This window comes from Lasioglossum baleicum, chromosome 14 (genome assembly GCF_051020765.1).
Source record: "Lasioglossum baleicum chromosome 14, iyLasBale1, whole genome shotgun sequence".
In the NCBI taxonomy this organism is placed as follows: domain Eukaryota; kingdom Metazoa; phylum Arthropoda; class Insecta; order Hymenoptera; family Halictidae; genus Lasioglossum; species Lasioglossum baleicum.
Genome location: NC_134942.1, coordinates 5,765,403 through 5,785,973, shown reverse-complemented (window position 1 = coordinate 5,785,973; position 20,571 = coordinate 5,765,403). Strand labels below are relative to the sequence as shown.

At 45.6% G+C, this 20,571-nt stretch overlaps 3 protein-coding genes across 3 annotated transcripts in view; 1 reads left to right on the top strand and 2 right to left on the bottom strand.

The window, feature by feature from the left end:
* Window positions 1–381: 381 nt before the first annotated feature.
* Window positions 382–2,972, top strand: LOC143215701 (uncharacterized). Its single transcript, XM_076438046.1, has 2 exons — window positions 382–2,155; window positions 2,245–2,972. The coding sequence occupies exons 1-2, from the start codon at window positions 1,921–1,923 to the stop codon at window positions 2,370–2,372; spliced, it is 363 nt and encodes a 120-aa protein (XP_076294161.1). The 5' UTR covers window positions 382–1,920; the 3' UTR covers window positions 2,373–2,972.
* On the bottom strand, window positions 2,918–5,020 carry LOC143215702 (uncharacterized; the record flags this gene model as incomplete). The annotated part of the gene is made up of 1 exon (XM_076438047.1): window positions 2,918–5,020. A coding segment is annotated over one exon (519 nt), but the record flags the coding sequence as incomplete, so codon positions are not given.
* LOC143215693 (TWiK family of potassium channels protein 18) overlaps window positions 4,997–20,571 on the bottom strand; it is a 27,843-nt gene continuing 12,268 nt past the window's right edge. Inside the window, exons 2-6 of the mRNA XM_076438036.1 lie at window positions 7,278–7,696; window positions 6,578–6,932; window positions 6,056–6,447; window positions 5,540–5,987; window positions 4,997–5,136 (exon numbers count right to left, since the gene is read on the bottom strand). Of these exons, the coding sequence (XP_076294151.1) occupies window positions 5,024–5,136; window positions 5,540–5,987; window positions 6,056–6,447; window positions 6,578–6,932; window positions 7,278–7,532 (1,563 nt within the window). The 5' untranslated portion in view covers window positions 7,533–7,696 and the 3' untranslated portion in view covers window positions 4,997–5,023. The remainder of the gene's footprint in view (window positions 5,137–5,539; window positions 5,988–6,055; window positions 6,448–6,577; window positions 6,933–7,277; window positions 7,697–20,571) is intronic.

Below are 20,571 nucleotides of genomic sequence, written 5' to 3'. Positions count from 1 at the left end.
GATCGTGGAACCCGTTTGCCAAAAAATGGGTAGACCCTTGTCTCGGGCAACTCCTTTGGGATGTTTTTGTGGATAGATTCAAACATATTCGCGACCGAGTGGAAATGCAAACGCTTTCCGGAGAAAAAGTGTCCCTGCGAGAGACACGTTAGCGCGACGAGCAGAAGCCACCAGCTCAGGCAAAAACGTAGACCTTGAAATCCCATTTCTGGTACAGCCCACCTCGAGCGGATTTCCTTTTGCAAACGAGAAGAAATTAATCGGAGACTTGATGAACGGGAACGAAAAGAATCATTTCTCAACGCGTCTCTGCGGATCTCTACGCTTTCCGAAAAAGATCAACCGGATTCAAAGACGCCGACAAACTCTTCAACGAGATTTTCAGGGTACGTATATAATTGACACAGATATACTAAAAATTTCTTTTTTCTCGCGTCATTTAGTAAACTGATTATTCTAACTTCTCAAAACCGACATTTCTCTGTTTCCCTAACAACGCGATGAACAGAAACTGTTTCTTCGACTCACCAGGCTTCAATTTCTCAAAAAAACGAACGAAGTCCCTGTAACTCCTGGTGGCGAAGCAACCGTTGCCCGATGATCCTCTATTTTTCTGAACGACGTGAGTCGTTTTCGTCGCAATAGTCCTCGTTGGCTGTCGATCCGACGCTTTTAATTCCTACTGGGAAGTGCTCGGTGTCCAACAATTATTCAAAGATTTATTGCCGGCACGGGGGTGACCGTGTATTTTTTCGCTTTCTTCGGGTACCCTGCTGCGTGTCCCTCGACGTCGACTACACCGTTGCGTTTCCTGTATGATCGTCTCGAAACTATAAGACTTTCACCAGGTACAATGAAATAAAGCTGTACACGGCCGAACTAATCCGTACAAATACCACTGCTACTCTGGTAGAAGGAACGACGACGGGGTATCTTTCATCACTCGATTTCTCTCTCTCTCTTTCTCTCTCTCTCTTATTCTTTCGGATCTTTTTCCTCTTCTTTTTTTTATTCGGGTCAAGAGTGCGAACCCGCTATCTCCGGCCGGAATTTATATCGGGACAAATGTTTTGCCAGACATTTCTCTCTTACAGCTGTCCCCGTCCCGATCATTTCTCCGTCATTATCTGCGACGCTGGACCCTTCCGAAGGATCGCTCAACCTTCCACAAACGTGAACATACCGTTCGCATCAGTTCTTGCAATTAAACTGCACATTTTTGATTACGCGTTTCTGGTGAATTACAAACACCGAGTTATCTTATCGCAGAAGGTTACGCGAGAACGATCTGCATGATCGAGGTCCATCTTCTTTCCGGGGTCAAGAGCGATACGTTAGTGTGAACAACATGTCTCGAACTACCTAGTTTATTAATACAAATAACTTTCGATCGTGGAACGACACCAACCACTGGACTGCAGATCTTTATGCAACATAAAGATTGTTTGCATCGATCGCGAGACGAGCAACCTTTTATCATTTTAAAAAGACGAACCTGTACGCTGTATCTACCCCGGAAGTTTTTAAATAATTGTACTTTCGAGTTTTCGAGAATCGTACTAGATTCGAGTAGATTATATTGCCGGAGGTGATGATTGCTCTTGAACAATCTATTAAAAAACATAATAACTAAGGATAAGAACATACATCGTCAAAGATTTAATATCGACGATCATTTAACTGGAATCGACAGTCGATATCACGAGCAATTTGAACATTCAGCTTTTGATGTTTCCGGAGCTGCGGGACGTACTTCAAATTGTGTTTCGGCAATGTTTTCTCCCTGCGACAAAATTGACAAGAGCATGGTACATTTTGTAAACGATTTCGAACGAACAAACCGTGTCAAAACGTAGCGACCAATCATCACTTTCGAAAAGAATAGTTTAAATCACCGGCGATTAGGTCGAACGAGCAAAAATGAGTGGTTGCAGTTTGCTACCAGAATGGTTGGACCTGATTCTGGACAACGTGGAAACCACCCTGTGCCTGCCAATGTTAATCGTCATGGTCCTTTGTACCGCTCAGTTCATAGTGAATCACGCGATGGACATAGGGTACACGGTCTATCAAAATGTGAAACAGAAATCGGAGGAGGGAGAGGATTGCGATTGTCCCAAAGAGAAGGGCGAGGATTTCCTTAGTAAAATTAAAGGTCCTGAATGTTTCACCACTAGATACCGTTTGTACACTTCTGACCAATTAATTTGTCTAATCGTGGTAACTGCGTGACTCGTTTGACAGGGCTTGTAGCTAATTGGATGGGCTTCGGTCCAAATCAGACGGACCCCGATGACATCCTGGTGTCGCGTCCAATCAGACGAAACTCCCCAGAGGAGGAGTGGGACTATTGCGAAGAGGACGACGATTGACAAGAACAATCATATGAGCGTACGCTCCACATTGTTCAGAACTGCTGTGTCGCTATCGTTCCATTTTTCGTGGAGTTTCAATCACGATTCAGCAACGCAACATCTGAAATGATTGAACAGCAAATGTCTTACCTTAGATCCTGCTCACAGCTCATTCCCGAACAGTTCTCTTCCTTACGTGTACATAGAGACGTAAAAACTTGGACAATTCGACATATTGTTTCTCGCAAATTTGTTGTATCAAGTGATTTTCATATTTTTATGTTTTACATTTCGTTGTAACACGAAACCAACCGCAACAAGAATTATATATTCGTCTTTGACTCGTTCTTGATCAGTTTCATTGTACGAAGGTGGAAGTGAGCGAAGAAGACGGGATGTATGTCATTTATTTGTCGTTCGCAATGCGAAAGGGGAGAAAAATAATGATCAAACCAGTGAACCGATTCGTTATTCGAAGACACACGCCCCTTGGGGCGTTGCCGAGGCGTGGGTGTGGACAGTGGGCGTTCACAGTGGAAAGAAGGAAATTGATGAGGTTGTCGTTCGGTTTTACTTCGTCTGCTTTAATGAAAATCCATTTTTATCGAGAAAGAGACACGTATGTATATATAAACAGCGTATTTGAACACTTGTTGAGCCTCGATCCAGTCTAGCGATCGAACGATTCTGCTTCCACGTGGACTGAGGTCGACTGGACTTGGTCCGTGTTTACGAAAAAAGAAAAACGGAAAAATTCGTTTCGCTCGATGGTCCGTGGAAAGTTCACCGTAACGAAACCACGCCCCCTCCGTGCCTCGCACATACATACACACGGTTTTGATCGGTTCGTATTAAAATTAAGCGACTCCCGACGCGTCGGTTAAACGAGTTTTTTTTCCCTTAACGAGTTATGCTAGGACAGACCGTTCTCGTAGCTGCCTGATCGTCCATTCTTCTAAACTTTACGATATCTGTCTTTTTGTAACAATATTAAGTGAACCGCCTGTGGGCCGCGGTTTAAGGCTGTGTCTTTCTTGTCCTCCTACACCGCCTCTTTTTCAGAAGATTCCGAAACGAAACACAAAAGGAAATCGATACAACTCATTCGATGCAAATGATAGGATAACGAGCAACTCATAGCAACTCCAAGCCGCATTCGATCTTAATCATTCGAATAGAACGTTCGGGGGTGGGGGATAGTAGGCGGAGCAAAGAACAAGTGGGCGGAGCAACTCCGAGGAGATTTTTCTCGCGAGATTGGCACTGGCTGGACGAAACCGTATTTTCACGTCTTTTCATTTCAAATTTTAATTCTCTGGACTTTGAAGGCAGTTGAACGCAAAACTGTCGACTACTAACTAAATAATCTCACATAATACGGATGTGATACCTTGTTTACTAAAAAAGAATCGGGTTAAATTTTGGGTTTCGTCCAGCTAGCACGCACTGTTCCGTGCCTTGTCGACGAAAATCGAACCTGCGGAGGAAGAGGCAATATAGATCCATAGTCCGATAGATCGCAGAGGCGTGACGCGTTTCCGGCGCTGTACAAAGTAAGTTCCCGCCAGCGATTTCGCAGTCCCGGCTGGCACTCGTGTAACCTAGCAACGATAATAGTAAGAAGAAGAGTATCAGCAGCGATAAGAGTATTGATTAGTGTTACAGTAACGGTCGTTATAATTTAAACGGTAGAAATCTAGCGTCTTTCTTCCCGCCGGGCACAAAAGAGAACTCGTGGAGTTTTGACGCGCCCCTGCCGGCCTCTTAACTTCTTACAGAGATTCTGTACACCGGTAGTTCGGTAGAGCATATACAGCCTTCGTCTTCGCTCTTCCCATGTTCCATTAAGTCCTTTCCTCTTCTGTACACCGTCATGAGTCGTCACTTTATTCTCACTGCTTCAGTCTTACCACGTGACCCTTTAACACGCTCAGACCGGTTTCGATAGATTGAATTAATGAAAAAAAAATTATGAAAATGTTTTTCTTAAATAAGGGGATTTAGCCCCTCGGGATTAATTAAGTATTTGATAATTCCGTCCGGCCTGAAGGTGTTAGGGGTTGGTCTCCAGTGATGGTTCTTGTTCAACGTCCGCGTGCGTACAGATCGATCCTGGCAAGATCGTCGCGTAATCGATCGTTGCAGCGTCACATGAAAACGTTATCCAATCCAGAGACGTTCTTCCTGGTGGGGGTGGATGTGACGCCCTCGTCCTCGAAGGTGACCATCTTCTCCCGGCTCCGGGTCGCAGTTCCGGTGCACTCTAACAACCGGGACTGGTTCAACGGATTGGCAACGGATGCTAGCGGGGGTGTCAGTGCTGCCGAGGGTCTCAGCACCGATGATGGTGGCGGGGGTGGCACCGCCATGTCTGTGACCGCCGCCGCAGCCAGATTAAACTCGCTGACACTCCTCGGGACAAAGTACTCGAAGTGCAGCGAGCTCTCCTGCTGGCGATGCTGATGATGCTGATGATGATACTGTGTCGGCGAGAGACAGCTTCTCCTCAAGGATTGTGCACGCTGGAACTGTTGCACCGACGAGTTCCTCGCGTCAGAGATGGCGGACTTCTTCCGTGGCAGAGAATGGTGGCCGGGCGACGGTTTTATGGCAGTGTTGGATGCATGGGCCAGGAGCTTCCCGTCACCGGGACTCCTGGCCTGATGCTGTCAGGATGCTGGCACCATGGACATGGCGATTGCTTCCTCTTCTTGTTCGGACAACCGCGAGTCGCTGGTGCCGCCACCGTCGTCGAGGTCTCCTTTGAGCCCAGGACCGGAACCTAAAACGAAGATTCAGCTTGAAGTGGTCTGATAGTCTGCGGGTACTTGTACGCGCGGTTTTTAGAGCTAGCTGCCTTTCAACATAGGGGTTCTGCGGAGTGGTCAAGATGCTCCTTCGAAATCCCCGACGCGATTTTCATCTGAACCGATCTCTACGTGTTTTGCTCAAACGTGTTCGCTGTGGTAATTAACGAGAACTATGTGGTGCAACTTCGGTTGAATCTACTTAAATGCCCACTTGCTTCGTGGAGATAAATGACTATATGGAGTTTGTAGAATGAATGAAAAAGTCTGGTTGATATTCGATATAGGCTTCCGTAAATGGACCTTAAAGCGGAACCAGGGGATTTCTCGGCCGGAATGATCTAGCGGTTCCCCGTCGAATGCCTGCATCAGGGATACCTGTACCACCGATAGGTCCGACCACCACCCCGGACGACATGCCGCAGGTTCTACCGAAGTCCCTGATCACGCGTACCACCTCCTCCTGGACGAGGTTGACGCACATGGCGACCAGGCCCATCCCGGCGAGGATGTAGAGCGAGCAGGCGCACAAGCTGAGCTCCTCCAGGGTCGCTGTCGCCGCGTTTCTTCCGACCGGCATCAGGTCACCGAACCCGATCGTTCCCAGGCTGGTGAAGCAGAAGTAACCGCCTTCTAGGAGGCTCCAGCCCTCCAGTCGATTGAACATTATCGCCCCGCCGCATATGTAGATCAGTATGATCACCAGGCATAGGCTTATCGGTATCCTGACGGTGCTCGTCTCGACCACGTAACCCGGCGACGAGGTCGTCGACAAGGACAACGAGCACGGGTGAAAATGCCGTTTGCCGTTTCCGGACGACACGTCCTGCAACAAGGAAATTGTTAATATTCGCATTAATGCGTATCATTACTGGCTAGAAATTTGATACGCACCTGAAGAGCGGCGGTAGAGCTAGTGGTAGCATGAAGCAGTCCCTCGCTTCCACAGTCTAGCAAAATGGCGCTGCTGGTTCCTCTCGTCCCCAAATCGTCGCAAGAGCTCTCCCTGCTGGCCGAGTAATAATTTCCGGACTTTGAGTCGACGTGGTTTTCGTATCTATATGTTTTGCTCATGATTCCACCAACCGGCGGCGGGGGTGGCGGTGGTTGTTGTTTCCTCGCGCAGTTCCGAGGCCTGCAAAGCCTGCCGTACAAACGGCGGAAGCTTCTTGCTAGCACATCGCCCACTGTGCTCAAATAGACCAACATCAGGGGAATCCCCGCCAGCGCGTACACTATCGTGATCAAACGACCCCAGATCGTGCGTGGCGTCACCCCGCCGTACCCTGAAACATCGATACAACTTAATAAACATTACTGTAGATCTTCATGCAAAATAAAAATTCAGCAGTTTCATATTGCCATCTCTGCATCGTTCTCTGAGACGCAACCGATCAATCTATTTATGAACTTTACCGATTGTGGCGATGAGCGTGAGCGAGTACAGCAGGCTGCCGCTGAATGTCCACCGTCGATGTGGCCTTCGATCCATGGCATGATCCCTGGATCGCGATCCAACGGGCTCGTACTGCGACGAGGTCCGTCTCAGACCTCTCGCCAGGTTCTCCTGGAACTCGAACACCTCTCTAGCCGCCAGCCGGGTCCAATTCTCCTTGTAGAGCACATTCAAATCCTCCGTGATACTCCAAAGCTTCTCCACCGTGCGTGCCCTGAGCTCCGTCGCCGCAGTGTCGTCCTCGAGGCTGGGCACCACGTAGGATCCACCCTCGGTCTTCGAACCTCCGGTAACGAGCAGGTCGTTCGATGAATCCTGGATCAGCGGGGATTAATTTCAAATTGGTTTAAGGATCTCGCCGCATGCATAATCGGGACGCGATAGGGACAGAGTTCCCGGACTACGCCCCGTCGAAGTTAAAACTTATTGTTCGGGGACGCTGCTGGCTATTACGTTCATCAATAACTGACCCGGCGCATCGAGATGCTTTGGGATTTAGCTTGTCCGATCTTACGAAGCCGGTGGCTGGGTCTATTTCGATCTGTCGATTGGTCAAACGGTGAGACAAGGATAAGAAACATGGCGGATCGAACCGTGTTATAGAAGTGTGCATAGCAATGTCCCGGTATCAAGGTCTGCAATGTCCAAATCCGTACGTACTGACTTGAGGCCGCCCTCCAGCGCCATGAATGCGAACGCCCCCAGCAGCGTGTACCCTAAGATGAGTACGCAGACCCCGAGGCTGGCCAGTAGACCCGGGGTCTCGGTGTTAGTGGAGGTGCTGCAGCTGCAGCAACAGCAGAGCAGCTCCGCACCCTTGACAGAGGTGCTGATCTGCAGCGCCTCGGTGTTCGCGTTCGCATTCCTTCCGGGACAACAGCTCGCTCTCTGATAGTAGTCGCCGGTGGCCTGCATCGTTCCGGCGTCTGATCAAAACCCGGTGCTACCGTCGCCGTCGCCGTCGGCGCAGCTGCAGCTGCAGGTGCAGCGACCGACGCCGCAGCTGCAGCCGCAACCGGTCGCCTCCTATCGTTCTGCTATCCTCCCTCGAGCCTCGTCCATCTGGTGCGGTGGCAAGCCTGTCACAGAGATTACCGGAGGATCCGATTAGATGTCAGCCCGTTCAACCCCCGCCACGTTCAACCACCGCCAGGCTAATTGCCCCTTGCTCGGCAATTAAGGCTCCTCCGCATGCCACGGTAGAGATCCTGCGATACCATGCATCTTAGACAACCGGCCGGCAACCCGCTCGCATAGATTCACCTGTCTTACGAGGCAGCATGCTCTCGCGGCCCCTTTCCCGCAAGATCTACGCGCTATCTAGACCCCTGATGTCTTTACTCTCTTTCGCCAAGCGATCCCGTACACGGAATAATGTAGCGCTCGTACAGGCGATTGGTTGTAAGACTTTTACTTGCCGACACCTCGGGTAAAATAAAGGGGATAACGTGTAGAATATTACCCAGTGGAAATATTAAAGGGATTTAGAAATGCCAAGTTAATTTAATAGACGAATATCGAGCTACACCATTTCTGCATGAGACGGTTCGCGTGTACAGCCCCTTTGAAAAAATTGATATTCATAACGGAACACCGAGAAACCAGATAAAACGTCGTGGACTCCGATCGTCCGAGAACTCCACTGTTCAGTCCAATTTCTCATCTCTGTCCAGGCAGAATGCGGTCCGTCTAAAGAATTCATTTAGAAAAGTGTATGCTTGAGGGGAGCGCGATCTCGTTTCGCAGGATCTGTAACTGACGCGGAGTCCCCGGGGTCAAGCATCGGGCGTGCAAGTATTCCCGTAAACTGGAACAACGCGCCGGGCATTGTTTATCCCCCTCGAGCTAGCCAGAAGTGGAATACGACGGAAGCTTTTTGCGTAAACAAGCGTGAATTCCCGTCTCCCCGGGCGTCCGTGGGTCCGGCCCGGCCGAAAGAATTGGATCCGGACCAAGCGGCGTGCTCTCTTCCTCTCTAACCCACGAGCTAGCTAGCGGAGCCTGCGGCCCTCTTGTCCTCTCGGTCGTGTTTTTCAATTTCCTGCCGGCGAGAGCGTCCCATTACGTGCGGAGTTAATAATCGCGGCGCGCGCGGTGCGGCCGGCTCGATTTCCCGAAATAAATGTCCCGTTTTCGCAGCTTTTAACCGGCATTCAACGCCGCGGAGGAGTCACAGAGTGAGCTGATAAAGCGATCGTCCGCGGCATCGCGCGTTCCGCACAAGCAGAAATAGCCACAATCGACCTCCAACAGCGTATCCGCCTCCTACGCGGCGCGGCACCGTGCGGCAGGCCCGTTAACGCGAGACCACACTTTCCCGACAGATGTACCGGAGCAACACACCGGTGGGGAACACTGCTATCACGCCAGTCTCGCGGACTACATCATGAACTGCTAGGGTTTCTCTTCTCTCTTTCTCTCGTACCACCACTCACTCTCTCTCTACGTGTTTTGCCTCTGTCCAGTTTAAATACGCCCACCCTCGTATCGCGCGCACGTATCTTTTGCCTTTCGACTGAGCGGCTGTTTGTAGGCGAGACACAATGAACGGTTTCGGACACAATTCTGTGAAACTCGAGGTGTCGTTGTTCAGCTTGGAATGTTATTGTGGACGGTGTGAGTTCATGGCGAATGAGAGTGCTAGGAGAGTGCGTGGATGAAGGTCGATGGTTGGAGGAGCGTGTCGTTTGGGGTTATTGTTTGGTTGAGGTGGTTAACTGGCTAGTTTCGAAAGAGAATCCAGGTGAGGACATAGGGGAGCTATTTGGCAGATACAAAGTATAAATTTGATCATTTGACTAGTTTGGATCATGTCAATTCCCCCAGAGATGCGAAAAGAAAGAGGGAGGTAGCTCGAACTAGTTCAAAGTTGCTATAAACGAAAGGGGATCTATCGTTTGCAGTTTCAGTTGGGCGAGAACACAGGGGAGTTATTTGTTAGCCACTGTGGAACAGTGTATTTCGATCATTCGCCGAGTTTGGATCATGTTAATGGTCACGGAGCTAACAGAACGTCGCTATAGAGGAATCCTTTAGGGGAATACCAGTTATAGTTTCACAGTTTGGTGTACGGGGGCGGATACAGCGATCCATTTGGTGTCCGCTGGAACACACTGTGAATCTCGAACCGCCTACTTTGGACCATTGTGAATGACGATAGACGTCGGAGCATGGAGGAGAGAGAGAGAGAGAGCTGGGTTAATTGGTCGCTCGAGGACACTAGTCAAGACTTACCCCCCTACCGTAATGGTTAGTTTCGTCTTGGTGGACGGGGGTGATATAGCGAAACGCTTGAGACATACTTGAATAGTACTGAAACTAGAACTTACTACTTTGGAGTATAGCAAGTAGTGGTTGAAGTTAGAGACTGGGGAGAGGTGGGGGAGAGGCAAAGGCAAATTGGTGTGTGGGAAGGTCGTGGAAAGAGAGAGAAAATTGCAGTAAGTTTCGTCCTGGCACTGCTACCGACGATCATTATAACTGGCTGCAGTCTGCGTTGGCTTGCTGGATATTTCATGATTGGCTGAGAAAGTATCAGCAAGGAAAGTATCTTAACCAATGAGCCCTTTTGTGGTGGGCACCATAAGTTATCTAGAGTCTGTCTAAGGTTGTTGGATGTTATATGCTGGGCTCAGAAAGCTATATTTAATAATGATGACTGCTAGCCTTGTGGGAAAACTATTAAACGACGAACCCGCTTGTGGCGAGTACAGGAGACTGCAATATAGCAATCGATGACGGAGTACTAACGAGAAAAGTATTATTCCAAGAATCGCCCTGTGGTGCACACAGGAAACTACCTAAGGTCTGCTTTAGGTTGATGGATATTTCATGACCGCTACAGCATCAATGAGAAAACTATCAACTTAGGAGTCCTCGTGTGACGATCACCATAAGCTACCTTAGGTCTACCTTAGGTTTCAGAAAGCTATTATAGCAATCGTCGACAATTAGAGCACCAGAGAAATGTATTAACCTTGTGGCGAGCACATGAAGTCCCGCTACAGGTGGTTCATGGTATCCGACGAAGAGTCGCGTGCACCATAATATCCAATTTCATCCTAGAATCCCCTAGAGTGCTGTGAGGTTTTAATCCCGCCTCGCACTTTAATCATTATGAAGTGGGTATCTAAAATTTAACACGCCATTTTCTAGTCTGATGGAAGTTACTCGAAACTTTCTGGCCCGGCGAAAATCGTATAAATTCGTACATGTGATTTAACTAGATTTAATTTTCATGGTAAAACAGATTGACGTTGCCGCGTCAATAAGGGAGGATTCTGGTTAACGACGCGTGTGCCACGCGCTAAGGGTTATCAAGGGTTAATTGCGCGGCGCGCGTCGCGCGTAAATAAATATCACCCTCTATTTACGTGCGTGCGTCGCGGAAAATGAGGTTGCGCGAACTCATTTTTCATCCTTTGCTTTTCACCGGAGGCTAAAGAACCGTGATGCCATAATCAAACGAAATTTCAATAACAAGTGCACCTCGGAATCCCCTTCGTTAAATTTTTCCTCATATTTCCTCCGTATAAAAAAGAAACGGTTTGCATCGTTTTCACCACGCTTATATTCACTTGCCGTGTTGTTGTATGCGTCAAATCTTATAATCGCTGAAATTTTGTATACACACTTGCTTCCGATGACAGTAAATGTAGAAAATTAAATATATAAAAATTACTTTTTAAAAACCACGCTTAAAATGCACTAAAAAGGAGAAAATAATTTTTTCCTTGTTCTCCATAAAATACCGAATCCAGTTAAACGATTAATAATATTTTACCCCAAAATTTTAAACAATTGGTTCAAAATTTCTTCTGTTATAAAATTAGTGTCGGAATAGATAGAAAAATTTAATGACATTAGCGACTATTAAAATAAAAGCGTGAAGCACCCACGAAGATTACGTCAATATAGTTTAGCGCTCCACGCTTTTATTTTTATAGTCACTAATGTCATCATTTTATTTTATTTATATTAAATTTTTCTATCTATTCCGCCACTAATTTTATAACCGAAGAAATTTTGAACTAACTGCTTAAAACTTTGGGGAAAAATATTATTAATTATTTAACTATTTAAGAGAACCAGGGAAAAAATGATTTTCTCCTTTTTAGTGCATTTTAATATAAGAGCGTGGTTTTTAAAAAGCTTTTTTCACACATTTTATTGTTACGTTATTACTTCGAATAAACTCTCTGAAACTGGATGGACTGTGTCGATGAGTTCAAGTTTGTCAATATTATTCTTAAATTCACGACTTTGTGGCAGAAACGGTTTCTTTAATTGTTTTAATAAATTGTAAATAATGCAAGTTTATTTTACTGCTTTAAATCAGTCCTGCTTATTTCACATCGAAAGATCCATGTAGTCAAAAATGAAAATGATTCAGAAAGTCGTAGATTTGCATATATATATTTATCTAGTTATCAATTTTGATCGAACTACTTTCCCGGGTTCTGCGTATTTGAACGTGTTTCGAGCAAAAAATCCGCGCACTCGGGGGATCTACGCACGGAGCTCCATAAACAGTCATAAATATTTCCTTTTCGTCGGAGGGGTGGGGGTAGAATATGCTGGATTCGCGGGGTTCCATCGAATTCCAGCGCAAACATCGTATCCATAATTCACCGTTTCGCCGGCGCGCGAACGAACGAACGATTTCGTTAGAGAAAACGCGGGCAAAAATTGCACGGGCGGAACGCGAGGCTAAGAAATGGGTCAATCAAGCTTCTGACACGAAAAAATTATTATTACTTCTCCTGGCAATCCTGTTCGTCGAGCAGTCTGTTTGAATAATAAATGCGTCAGGAACGTCTGCGGCATTCCTCCCATCGGGACGCACATATGTCTCGTTAGGAACGTCTCAATAGTTCACTGGATATTCCTTGTTTATAAGTAGACACCGGATTTCATGCATTTGCTGTTATATTATCAGTAGACTGCGGATTTTGTGCATTTATGACAAAAATGAGCTGGTGTAATTCAAGAAAGGAAAAAGATTAAAACAATTTAACAATGTCGATATTCTATTTTTAATTAATAAATTTTTATTTAGCTCCTATATAGCTTGCAATCGATGTATAAAAATTCTATTTTGCATAAAGATCCGCAGTCTAATTATCAGATTCGACCTATTAAATCTATTTTTAAAATTATTTTCTATATTAATTCCATACGATTAATTTTTCTTATAATCATTTAATACTACTCCTCAATAATATTGAATTCTCTGTAAAATTAATTTTCATAATTTAAACATTATTCCCCTAAATAATATTAAACCCTGTTCATTAATTTTCATAATAATTTAATGTCACTATTAAACAGTATGAAATTCTCTATAAAATTAATTTTCGATTTAGATCGATGCAACCTATTAAACATATTAAGAAAGAAAATCAATCTCTATTTCACTCCAATCTGTTGCAATTTAGGTAGACAGTTTATATTTTGCATATGAGGCAAATTACCGTCAAAATTTCGAACCGAACTTCATTATTGGTGTTGTAAGCAGCGTCCCCGCTTTAAGGGCGCACGATTCCACAGTTCCCCGAAATGTTTACAGTTTCCCTTTGTCCCAGGTCTTCGCGACTCCGCTAGACACACTCCGGAGTAATAAATGAAAATATGTTTGGACCGTTTTCGCGTTGGCAGTACGTTTTAGACAGTTGTGGGACGTTGCGGGCGGGTGGGTGGGGGGGGAGGGGTGGTTGTACAGGCTGCTCCGACGACGCGGTGTATATGGAGCGTACAAGGGAAAGATAGAAGGATTCGCAGCCGCCCCAGTTGAAGCATTGTACCGTGGTTACCAGAGATAAGGCATGAAATTAAATTCGACGGAATGTGGGTCGTCGTGGCATCCCTCCTACGACGTCGACGTCACGACGAGCCGACTCGAGCCGGGGGGATGTTCTCGAGCGTTATGCACCTACTCGGATGAATTCACGATTCATCGTACCCGTCGAATCGGGATCGAAAGAAACGAGAAAACCCTCGGCCAGCGAAAATCCGCGGATACGAAATTTCTGTATCGGCGGTAATCTAATCGGCCTGAAAATAATCGTTTCGTAAACGGTAATGGAAGCTCTTTGTTTGCCCGCCACTAATTGCACCGAGAAGCCTTTCGATTTCCGATAACAAACCGGCCTCCGCCTTTCTGCGTGTTTTCCGGCAGATTCCGACGAATACTCGGAGGATTCTTGTTTCGCTTGATAATGAGGTTTTGGGGAGAGTTTTCGTGGCGCGAGTTCCACAGAAGGAATTTTATATGGCATGTCGAAAATGTTCGAGAATTTTATTTATTTTTCATGCTAAATTGCGTAATTGTTAAAATCAAATGAATTTAATATACAGGGTGACCCAGTTTTTTTTCCGGCCAAACTTTGCCAGCGTGTTCTACACGCAAAAGTAAGAAAAAAATATTATACAGCGGCCGAAATTTCTATAAAGTCACTGTGTTTTGTGCCCGTGCGAAATCAATACGGGCCGGTTTATGTACTTCTTTAAGGCCTGGTTTACGTTGTATTTTTGTCCAGAAGAATTTAAAAGTTGTTGCACACGTCTTGTTGTTACTGGGAGCTCCAATTCAGCTCGAAATTGTGCTGCATTTTTCCTTTCCTCAGCTGCAGACCTCATTAATATTGAATGTTGTCGCTTTGACTATTTTTTATTACTACCTTTTAGATGATTTTTCCCGTAATTTTCACGTAAATTAATATAATTATTAATCACAGTATATGACCGATTAGTTTTCTTAGCAATTGCGCGATTAGAGCATCTCGATAGCATCTCGATATGAAGTCGTACAGCGTACTAAACATTATTTGCTCAGCAGAAATCAATGTCGATATTAACTACTTCAGCAAGTAAACATACGAGTTTATGTAAACACAAATAGAGATATTCATAATACATTCGTACGCTGTGTCGACGAAATGTGTGTGTGTATGTGTGCCAGTTCATTATCATTTTGTATTATTAGTTATAACTCCTTAATAAAACATATAAGAGCATATGTTCATATAACATTTTTTTCTTACTTTTGCGTGTGAAACACGCTGGCAAAGTTTGGCCGGGAAAAACTGGGACACCCTGTATGTCATCCGGCCAGCGAATTTACTGCACAAATGTTAATATCAAATTTAATTTAACGTATGTCAACTGGTGAGCATGATAAATCAATTTACTGTATACAACTATTCGAATTATACATATACGTGTACGCTTTCAGGCTGCTTCGTGAACTAGCGATCATAATAGCAGGTCATTTAACTCCTGTCTGACCACAGCACGGGTAATACTACTGCGATCCTTTTTCACGCCTTTTCATTACTGTAATTGGAATAGTATTCCCACGCGCCGTGTGAACTGTATGTTCACGAATAATTAATTAATTCAGGTATCGAGAAGGATCAAAGGGATGATTTTCATCTCTCGCGCGGTATTGTGTTGTATGCACAATACATACAGTGATTAGACGAAATTCTCAAAGGATGATTTCTCGAAGATAGGGCGATGTAATTGGAATTGATGCAGCGTAATTTCCTCCGAGTAGTGCCAACATGCGTAACTAATTAACAGGTCGAAGATAATCCGAGTGAATCGTGTCTGAACAATAGCTCCCACGTGGGTGAAACGATCGAACGACGGTTGCCGCGTGTCTCTTCCAGCGACGATATCAGAACTTGACGAGATAAATGATAGTTTCGATAGTGTCCATGATTCATTAATAATCATTGGCTGACCGCGCTATAATGCGCACAAAGTGAAATGCTGCAACATAAAACCACTGTGCTCAGATCATTCTTACAATCAGAAATAGTCCACCGAATATCGTGCATGTTTCTTTGCGCACGTGATCCAGAGATCATTCGGCAGCGCGTTTTCATTCTTCGCTCGCGTCGGAGCTCGTCGATGCGTCCGCCATTTTTCCGCGAGTCGTCATATCCGTCCCCGTTCCCGTTTCTCGAACGAAACGATGGAAGGAACGCGTATCGACGATGTAATCCCGGTATGAAATGTTTGCGTAACGCGGTTGATTCGAATTCCCGGTGTTGCACAAAGCCTGGGGCCGATAAATGAAATTCCTTTATGCTCGTGGACGCGGCGCGGCGCGCTCGCTCCGCGCTACCGTGCCGTGCCGTGCCCTGCCACGCTCGCTGCACGAGGAGAGAGCAAAACGCAATTGTAACGCAAACTTTGCTCGAACTTTGCCCCGTGTGTACACGCTCGAAATCCGTGAATTCGGGAGCAGATGCTCCGCCGCGCAATCGGACCTGAACAAACTTGCGACCTCTCGCCCCCATCATCCCCCTGAAAACCCACCCCCAACTACCACCCCGGCCCTCTGTGTCTGTACAGTATGCTCGCTCCCGATATTTCCGGTCGGGAGTTATGAGATTACCGCGGGATACCGGTGTGCTCTAGATGATTGTTACCATTTACCCTTATTTATCCGTCATCCGACGCCGATTTCTATTATTGCGTTGACATGCACATGAAATGGCCGCTTCTCCATAGCTAAGCGAATAGAACTTCTCTCTCTAGCCGGTCCCAAATGATTTATTTCAAAATTATGGGATATTAGGCGAGAGAAGAGCAAGAATATAAATTCCACAAGAAATAAATCCAAATCCAACCCCATCGTCCACGTCAAAGACCACCAATGCTGAAGGTAACGGTGCTACAAAGCAACCAAATTCCACAAAGACGCAAGGCGCGAAATTCAAAGCAAGGCGAACGAAACAGAGAGAAACAGGGGGAGTGAAAGAGAGATCCAAAGAGAGGGAAGAGGCGCCGATATCGGAAACGTCGCCGGACAGAGGGAAGCATCGCGGAGGGCACGGGGCGGGGTTTAATTAAAAGGCGTCTCCATAAATCCGTCGGCCGGCGAGCGGAACCCCGGCGTAGAGAGTCCTTTAAACGACTTATTGGTTCTCGACCTATTTCCTTAAAGGCTTCCGCGACTTTCGAGTCCCGTCTCGTTTCGCCGATTCGCCCTATTATACGCTCGAAAGCTTCGTCTCGAGACCCCGGAGGTGTCCTCTCGTCTCCTTTTTTCGACGACGCTCTCGAACCACGAACGCGAAACCGGCTAATTGACGGATCCCCGCTGCAAAATCTCCGATCCCTCCGCGCCTCCATAATGGCGAATAGAACACCGTGCGAAATTTTGGCCCTTGAAGATCCGCAGTTTAATTATTGGATTATAGATTTCACGCATTCATGAAAAAAATTGAGAGATGCAATTAAAATTAAGTTTCGTGAAAAATATAAATTTACATTCGGCTCCTGTGTCTTGCAATCGATGCACGAACTTTTCGTTTTCGATCAGGATCCGGGGTCTACTAATTATTACAGAGGGAGAGGCGAAAATCGTGGTACAGTCTCCATGATTTTGAGAAATACAGTGTTCCCGCGATTGTTGTGAGAACCTCGGGAGTATCGAGTTTCGGGAAACGAAATGGTACTACGTTTTGTATGTGTGCCGAACATAGATTTCTTGGATAACTTTTCCAACTCTAAACGACGATCCTGCGTAAACAACGGTGCTAAGCGGGAAATACTAATGCTATTCCATACCTGAGAATGATACATCATAAAACCCCAATTTAAACACCCTAATACATTAATTTCTTTGCAGAAATAAGTAGATATCGTAGATAAAAAAGAGTCACATCATCCGCAAAGCCGAAAGTCACATCAATCGCGGGAACACTGTAATTTGTTGGAATAATTTATATAGCAGATAGTATATTATATGAAACAAAATACAAGATACCTATTATATCCTAACATATAATTTCGTATGAGTAGCCTCGCATTATAAAAACCCTGTGTTACGTCTGAGGACTTTGAGATGTCCTCTGGTTTCCAGTTTCGTCGACGCTATCAAACCCCAACACACAAAACCGGTTAATCGACGGATCCCGGCTGAAAATTCCAGTCCGTGTCCCTGCCCCGCACCCTCTCCACACCCCATAAACCGCCGAATCGAACCCGGCGCGAAATTCCGGATAAGAGAGCGTTCTCGGGTCTGGTGTCTGGGTTTTACTTCGCGACACGCTTTCTTCCTCTGAGTCCCCCTTTTCCGTTCCTCCTCGGCTCCTCGCGAGTTCGTCTTGCTCCGGAAATTCGGTCCAACGTCTCTTTGTGTCCCTTTCGCTCCCTCTTCACCCTCTCCCTCTCTCTCTCTCCTTCCCTCACTCTCCTCTCTCTCTTCTCTCTCTCTCTCTTTCTGTTTCCAGCTCGGTCTCGTTCGCTCTCGACCCCGGAGGCTGCAGACTCCCACGCCTCTAGCTGCTCCGGCTATCGATTGCGAGCTGCCAGGGCCACGAAGACCCCTGGCTTGGCTTCGTTGTGCTAACTCGTTACGCGGTGTTACCGTGTTCCTCCCGATTATATTGCCAGACCGTGTCTTCTCACCCTGTACGCCCTCTCGCACCACCCCCTCGTCTCTTCTTTCTCTCTGCCGCCCTCCATCCCCCCTCTCCTCTTCGTCGTCGACATTCTCGTTTTCTCATCCCCCTCTCTCCTCTCCGTTTCGATATTTCTCTGTTCGACCCAGGAGCTTTAACAATCCGCACCCGGAGAACCATCGCGATCGAAGTAATTGGGGATCCTAAGTGGGCTGAGCTAGCGCTAGCCCGGTTATGCGCGTCCGCAGGACACTTGCATGCGACGAGAGTTAACACTCGATTTGTTTTGCAATTCCTGAAGTCATAGAAAGATTTCCTTGAGAAATCCTTTATCCTATGAAAGCATAAAACTTGAGTAAGTTCGCAATCCTGTTGTTATTATAACCATGACGCAGAATCAATTATAAATATTATTGGTTTATGAGAATTTTCAATCACGCAGTTCACACGTTTACTTAAATATTCTCCCGTAAGCCTGCCGCGCTGTATACATTTCCTGGTCAGTAATGGGTAAAACGTGTAGGAATTCGTTTTATCAGAACTTTCCGCGAGATAAATGTTATTGCAGTCCCTTGCGTGACACGTATATCCCCCTCACAAGGACAGAGAGGTTCACACATGTTGCACGAGGGACTCCACAAACCTCCGTGGGGAACAATCAGAGGGAAAAATCAGCAGAAAATAAATTGGACTACTGCTTTCAGCATCGTAAACCTGACTCAACTAGGGTTCGCGGAAAAATGTGATAAAATATATCTTTTACGGATGTTATAATATTTAACTGGCACTTCACGTGAGCTGGACGTCAACTACTTATGTGGCTTTTTAAATATTTTCCTTATACTTGATTTACTAGCTTAAAAGTCGTCTATGATGGATGAAGTTTTTTGGAAAAAATGGTTTCTATAAAAAGTGACTAGAGTAAACAATTCGTCTAAACTTTTTCTGCTTTAAGACGACCATTTTCCTAAAAATTCTTACAATAACTTTCTGAAACTCTATGAAATGCTCTCTGTTCAGGGGTCGTAAGTGCTCGGTCGTAATTCCGGAGGGCACGCGAAAATCGGAGGCACTCGTTTATTCATTTTCCAACTCCGTTTCGCGATCTAGGCAGGTTCGATCGACGGTGACTTCCGATTCTCTTTGAGCGGCAGTTTCTGCATTAAATTATTCGGAAGTTAGGCTATCAAAGAGCCAGGATTTCCGCGCCGGGGCGTGATTATTCCCAGCAATCGGGCTTATAAAAACGGATTCGCTCCTCTCCGTTTCTCTCGTCCCCCTCTTCTCTTCTTGCGCGGGCGCGAAAAGTTCAAGTGTCTCGAAATGAAAACGCGTCTGCTAGCGCGAGATAACGAGCCCGTAACTATCTTGCATGTCGCGTCAAGTGAATCCCGGTACACAAATAACAGTAACGTTTACCTTGTAGCCCCGAGCACCGCGTAATCTACCGTCTCGCCTTACTTAACGTCAATTACGAACCGTCGAGACGTTTCCCACACAGAGAGACAGACGGTGAGAGAGGGAAGCAGAGATTCATTTTGTCGATATTTCATTTCGTTTAACAGTGACTTGGTATGCACAATAGGCCCCTGTGGTAATTATAATCCCGGGCTACAATGCTATTTGCACGGGAGGTGGTGCGCAATGAAACCGGCGAAATTAAAACTAATGGTAAGACTAATATAACCCAATTAGCCTTAACGACGATATGGTACCACTCGCAATCAGACTTTAACGAAGATTGAAGCTGCGGCACGCCGACGAGTCCGAGGATTCGGAACTAATTACCTGTAATCATTAGTGGACTGCGGAACTTTATGCAAATTCACGGTTTTTCCTCGGCGAGTTTGAAGAAATCGGAATCAAGCGAAACTCTATTTTCTCGCTGGTTGCGAGATCTCGTGGAAGTTAAGTGGAATTGCTTTATATTTGTTTGGCTCTACAGGTACGGCATTAAGCATTGTTGAAACGTCTGATTCGAAATTTTTGATTTCATCGGAAAATACGCAGGAAGATGCTGTCGAAAAATATTTACTGTGTATTTGTAGTTTTAATTGGCATTGTCGTTTTTTCACGCATGATAGTTTACAATTAATTATTTAGGCTTTAAAGAACCTCACTGTCACAGCACCTCGAATAACAATGAATTTTCCTTACTAGACAGCGGATGTTTATGCAAATTAAAAATGTTTTACCTGATTTGCAACAAACTGGAGCGAAATGAAAATTTATTTTCTTTCTCGATGTGTTTAATAGGTGGAAAATAATATAACAGTATTTTCAAATTCTTCCAACTTTTCATTGTTTTATTTTCATTGTTACCTGATTTGCAACAAACTGGAGCGAAATAAAAATGTATTTTCTTTCTCGACGTGTTTAATAGGTAGGAAATAATATAACAGTATTTTCAAATTCTTCCAATTTTTCATTGTTACCTGATTTGCAACAAACTGGAGTGAAATAAAAATTTATTTTCTTTCTCAATGTGTTTAATAGGTAGAAAATAATATAACAGTATTTTGAAATTCTTCCAA

Excerpts from the sequence above, each read along its gene's own strand:
- LOC143215701 (XM_076438046.1), top strand. The coding sequence starts at position 1,921 with ATGAGTGGTTGCAGTTTGCTACCAGAATGGTTGGACCTGATTCTGGAC. Across the intron at positions 2,156-2,244 it reads TTTCCTTAGTAAAATTAAAG|GGCTTGTAGCTAATTGGATG; the intron begins GTCCTGAATGTT and ends CTCGTTTGACAG.